The sequence below is a fragment of the Oenanthe melanoleuca genome, chromosome 7 (assembly GCF_029582105.1).
Source record: "Oenanthe melanoleuca isolate GR-GAL-2019-014 chromosome 7, OMel1.0, whole genome shotgun sequence".
Lineage (NCBI taxonomy): Eukaryota > Metazoa > Chordata > Aves > Passeriformes > Muscicapidae > Oenanthe > Oenanthe melanoleuca.
In genome coordinates this window covers 36573062-36578802 of record NC_079341.1, presented here as the reverse complement: position 1 = coordinate 36578802, position 5741 = coordinate 36573062, and the positions used below count along the sequence as shown (strand labels likewise).

The 5741-nt window shown below is 57.2% G+C and overlaps 1 protein-coding gene across 1 annotated transcript; it reads left to right on the top strand.

The window, feature by feature from the left end:
- Nucleotides 1-732: 732 nt before the first annotated feature.
- Nucleotides 733-4022, top strand: ERMN (ermin). The gene is made up of 3 exons (XM_056496760.1): nucleotides 733-1126; nucleotides 1426-1512; nucleotides 3445-4022. Exons 1-3 carry the CDS (start codon nucleotides 895-897, stop codon nucleotides 3816-3818), a joined length of 693 nt encoding a protein of 230 aa, XP_056352735.1. The 5' UTR covers nucleotides 733-894; the 3' UTR covers nucleotides 3819-4022.
- The last annotated feature ends 1719 nt before the right edge of the window (nucleotides 4023-5741 follow it).

The following is a 5741-nucleotide window of genomic DNA, read 5'->3' as shown; positions in this document are numbered from 1 at the left end:
GTTCATCCCTGGCCAGGCTCACCCGCAGCGAGGTTCACCCACACTGAGATTCATCCCTGGCCAGGTTTATCCATGGTGAGGTTTATCCATGGTGAGGTTCATCCCTGGCAGGTTCATCCCTGGCCAGGTTTATCCATGGTGAGGTTTATCCATGGTGAGGTTCATCCCTGGCAGGTTCACCCCTGGCCAGGTTTATCCATGGTGAGGTTCATTCCTGGCCAGTTTTATCCCTGGCAGGTTCATCCCTGGCAGGTTCATCCCTGGCCAGGTTTATCCATGGTGAGGTTCATCCCTGGCAGGTTCATCCCTGGCAGGTTCATCCCTGGCCAGGTTTATCCATGGTGAGGTTCATTCCTGGCCAGTTTTATCCCTGGCAGGTTCATCCCTGGCCAGTTTTATCCTGGCAGGTTCATCCGTGGCCAGGCTCACCGCGAGGCTCCCGGCAATCCCGGTGGGGAATGTTAAGCGGGTTAGGTGGCGGCGCTGGGGAAGGAAGGTGGTCACCCTGCGGGGATTAGCGCTCAGAACAAAGGCAGCGCCTGTGACCGGCGGGCACACAAAGAGCCATTGTGCCCGGAGCACAAACTCCTGTTTATCCCGCGGCGCTGACATGCCCACGGCCCCGCTCTCCAGGCCGGCACAAAAGCTTCCTTGCTTCAGATTGTTTGTTTATGTAAATCATAATGGTGCATTTAATTATGCAACGGGCAGAGCCGGGCCGGGGGAGGCGCTGGCAGCGCCGGGCACAGCGGGCGCGGCGGGCGGGCACAGGGACGCGCAGCCACTCGCGCAGGGCACGGCCCCGGGGCGCAGGGCTGAGCAGCAGCTGCCCCCGGGGCAGGAGGGCCCCGAGCCCCAGCTCCAGCCCCAGCAGGGGCACGGCACGGCCTCAGCATGGCAGAGCCGGCGCCAGCCCTAGCGCCTAACCCTAACCCCGTGCCCGCCTGCAACGGGAGCCTTCCCCCGCTCCCCGGGGGCAGCCAAGAAATCCCCAAATCCCTCGGGACAGTCCCGTACGCCAACGCGGACACGAGCCCCGACACTTCACCTGCAAAGGAAAGTCTGGAGGAAACCAGAAACTCCTTGGCAGAGGACATCGCTCCTGAGAATTTTGCTGGATGCCAAGGTATCGTGCGGGGCTGCCTGTCTGAGCGGTGGGAGAGAAAAGTTCGGGTTCATCTGTAGCCTGGTGAATAATGGGATGTGCTGTGTGTCAGCCAAAATTCCCAGTCTGAGCTCGTAGCAGTGACTTGGAGTATTTCAGAATCTGGGACACATTTGAGGGATGCGATCAAAAGCTCATAACTAAAGAAATGAGCAATTCTAAATCTGCTCTGAAAATCTGCTGACCTGCAGCCATTAAAACCTGGTTGCCATCACTAATTGCTCCATCAGCCCATGTCTTGTGCTTTGTGTTTCCCAAAGAAAAGCGAGAGGAGAGCGCTGGGACACTCCAGCAGGGAGCAGCGGATGTCCAGGACACAGGGACCAATGGCCAGGGACCAGGGGAAGGTAATGCAAAATTCCATCTGATGTGGGGTTTCCCTGCTGTGGGGCCAAGGGACAACGGATGCAGGTGGTTATTAACTTTTTCAATTGGGTCAGACCCTTCTGTTCACGAGAGCAGTGACTCATTTCTCACCTGTGAGAAATAAAACCACAGCTGGTATCTTCCTTCCAGAGGTTTTGTAGCTCATTGACCACGGGGCATTCTAGCATTGTGGGGTCTCCAGCCAGGAGCCCCCAACAGCCTCGTGAGGTTGGAGATACTCCATCTGCTGCTCCACGCTCAGAGGAGAACCTCGTGAGGCTGCTGGTGGTCACAAAACCCGAATTATTTTCCTGCCGGATTCACCAGTGGTTGAATCCCCCAATGCCCAAATATCCACATAAAACTACTCTCCTGAACTCCCGCTCCTGGGTCTTGCTCTGCTCGTTTCTGGGCGAAAATGGTGGAAATGAGCAGGAGCCAAGGCTGGAGCCTCAGCCACCTCCTGTGAGAGTGGGGCTGCAGGGGAGTCATAGTTAAAAATGTACTGAGTATATACAGAAATGAAGATATTTAATTCGCTGTGCAAACTGCAGCCAAAAGGAGGTGACTTCTCCAAAAGGAGGAATATTTTTTTGTGTGTTACTGCAGCAGAACAGCCACGTCTCCCCGAGGGGGCTCCGGGCTTTATTCCTTTCCTCATCCCCTACCACGGGCTCCTCCTGGCTCGTTGGCTTTGGCAGTGGTGGGACAAGGGTGGCTGGAGCAGGAGCTGCTGGTGATGCCCTGAGCTTTGAGTGGCTCTGAACGAGCCAAGGGCTGAGGCAAGCAAAGCCTCTTCCATTAACGAAAGGAAAAATATCCGAACATTTGTCATGGGCAAATTAATATTTCATAGCAACTGCCGAGGCTGTGAGGAGGTGAATAGCGGTGGAGGCTTTCCCACTTGGAGCTGACATCCATATTCCAGCTGTGCTGCTTTAGGAGCACACAATAAAACCTATTAAAGGATCTCTCATGGGCCCCCCGCACCAGCCCTGCGACCACAGCACTTTATCTCGAAACTCCAGGCAGCTTTTTCGTACCCGACCAATTTAGTCTAATTAATACTCTGGACCCCACAGGCAAAACCTTGAATAGACTATTTGTTGCGACACTGAGGCATCATTAACCGCGGAGACGTGCCAAACAGGGCAAACGGGAGATGGCCACGGCAGCCAGGGTGGCCACTGCTGGGCGAGGGACACGTCCCACGGGCACAGCTGGGCACTGCGGGCAGAACGGCTTTTCCCTTCCTTTCCTTTCCCTTCCTTTCCCTCCCTTTCCCTTTCCCTTTCCCTTTCCCTTTCCCTTTCCCTTTCCCTTTCCCTTTCCCTTTCCCTTTCCCTTTCCCTTTCCCTTTCCCTTTCCCTTTCCCTTTCCCTTTCCCTTTCCCTTTCCCTTTCCCTTTCCCTTTCCCTTCCTCTTCCCATTCCCCTTCCCCGCAGAAAAGGCATTAAAAAGTACAAGAGATGATTTTAGGAACCCAGGGACTGTCCCCCGATGTATAATTTGGGGACAGGAGCTCTGCTGTCCCTCACCCCGTGTGTCCCGTGTATAATTTGGGGACAGGAGCTCTGCTGTCCCTCACCCCGTGTGTCCCGTGTATAATCTGGGGACAGGAGTTCTGCTGTCCCTCACCCCGTGTGTCCCGTGTATAATTTGGGGACAGGAGCTCTGCTGTCCCTCACCCCAGTGTGTCTCGTGTATAATTTGGGGACAGGAGCTCTGCTGTCCCTCACCCCAGTGTGTCCCGTGTATAATTTGGGGACAGGAGCTCTGCTGTCACTCACCCCAGTGTGTCCCGTGTATAATTTGGGGACAGGAGCTCTGCTGTCCCTCACCCCGTGTGTCCCGTGTATAATTTGTGGACAGGAGCTCTGCTGTCCCTCACCCCGTGTGTCCCGGTGTCGCAGGGCCGGGTGGCACCGCGGGGACGCGCACGGAGACCCCGCCGGGCAGCGCCGAGCCCCGAGGGAATGCGGAGGAGGCGGAGGAGGAGGAGGTTGAGGAGCAGGACACGGAGGAGGATGAGGTCCAGGTGATCGAGATGAAGAAGGAGAACAGCGAGGGGTCCCGCCCGCAGCAGCCGGACAAGGAGCCGTCGCCCCCGGGCAGCCCCGGCTGCAACTCCCCGCTGGAGAAAGCGGGGGAGCAGCCCAGCCTGGGGAAAAAGAACGACATCTCCCGGCACAGCTACTCCCGGTACAACACAATCTCCTACCGCAGGATCCGCAAAGGAAACACCAAACAGCGCATCGACGAGTTCGAGTCCATGATGCACCTATGAACTGGCGGGGAGCGCCGGGCGGGGCTTGGCTTCCTCGTGTCCCCCCAAAACGTCCTCTGCACACAACACGAGGTCACTGCTTTCCTTCTTTTTGTACATGATTTGTAATACACGGGAAAATTTAACACCTTGGCTTTGACAGGGGCGGAGGCACCGTAGAGCAGGAAAATAAATAATCAGTTTGCTAAATGCACACCCGCTGGATTTGGGGGTTATCCTCTCGTTTTATCTCTCGCTTTGTAACCGAGCTGACCCCGCAGGAAGGCTGGAGCTGGCAGGGTGGCATGGGGACACTGCAAGGGGCTGGCAGGGTGGCAGTGGGGACACTGCCAGGGCAGGGTGGCAGTGGGGACACTGCAAGGAGCTGGCAGGGTGGCATGGGGACACTGCAAGGGGCTGGCAGGGTGGCAGTGGGGATACTGCAAGGAGCTGGCAGTGTGGCAGTGGGGACACTGCAAGGGGCTGGCAGGGTGGCAGTGGGGACACTGCAAGGGGCTGGCAGGGTGGCAGTGGGGACACTGCAAGGGCAGGGTGGCAGTGGGGACACTGCAAGGAGCTGGCAGGGTGGCAGTGGGGATACTGCAAGGAGCTGGCAGTGTGGCAGTGGGGACACTGCAAGGGGCTGGCAGGTGTGGCATGGGGACACTGCAAGGGGCTGGCAGGGTGGCAGTGGGGACACTGCAAGGGCAGGGTGGCAGTGGGGACACTGCAAGGAGCTGGCAGGGTGGCAGTGGGGATACTGCAAGGGCAGGGTGGCAGTGGGGACACTGCAAGGAGCTGGCAGGGTGGCAGTGGGGACACTGCAAGGAGCTGGCAGGGTGGCAGTGGTGACACTGCAAGGGGCTGGCAGGGTGGCAGTGGGGACACTGCAAGGGGCTGGCAGGGTGGCAGTGGGGACACTGCAAGGGGCTGGCAGGGTGGCATGGGGACACTGCAAGGGTCTGGCAGTGTGGCAGTGGGGACACTGCTAGGGGCTGGCAGGGTGGCAGTGGTGACACTGCAAGGAGCTGGCAGGGTGGCAGTGGGGACACTGCCAGGGCAGGGTGGCAGTGGGGACACTGCAAGGGGCTGGCAGGGTGGCATGGGGACACTGCAAGGGGCTGGCAGGGTGGCAGTGGTGACACTGCAAGGGGCTGGTACTGTGGCAGTGGGGACACCGCAAGGAGCTGGCAGGGTGGCAGTGGGGACACTGCAAGGGGCTGGCAGGGTGGCAGTGGGGACACTGCTAGGGGCTGGCAGTGTGGCAGTGGGGACACTGCAAGGGGCTGGCAGTGTGGCAGTGGTGACACTGCAAGGGCAGGGGCAATGAACAGCTTGCCAGCTCTGATGTCTGTCTGTCTGTCTGTCCTGGCACTACCACGGACACCTATTGTCCCAATGCCACCAGCTCAGACTCTCCTGGGTGCCTTCTCGATTTTCATCCTAAATTTGGATGCAGAACTTTAAAGATTATTCTGTCAAAACCAGGTGAGTTTTAATTACTCACCTGGATATTATTCTCCTAGGTTTTGAAAGACCTTTGTGCAAGCATCATGCAGTGGTGGCAATCTTTTAAAACTGTTTTACAGCCAGATTTGTCTGGAGTTGGGACTTGGCTTTCCACTTGTCCCAGAAAGCAGAGAACAGCTGGCAAGGGAGAGGAGGTAAGAATGAGTTACACAGGGCCTCCTGCAGCCATAAGTGCCTTTTTAAGGATTAGTTTTATATCTCCAGCAGCACTGAATATCGCTTTGACTTCTCCCGTTCTGCATAAAGGCAATTATTTATTGGCAACGTGAAAATAATGCCGGGCAATTCTGCATTGTGGCAGCAGACACAGCTCTCATTGTGCCCTTCACACTTGTTTGTTTGCTCCTTGGCCCGGGCAAGTTCTGAGCTTCGCTTGTACCAGCTCATACCGTGGGTCTGTTCCTGCCCAGCTGC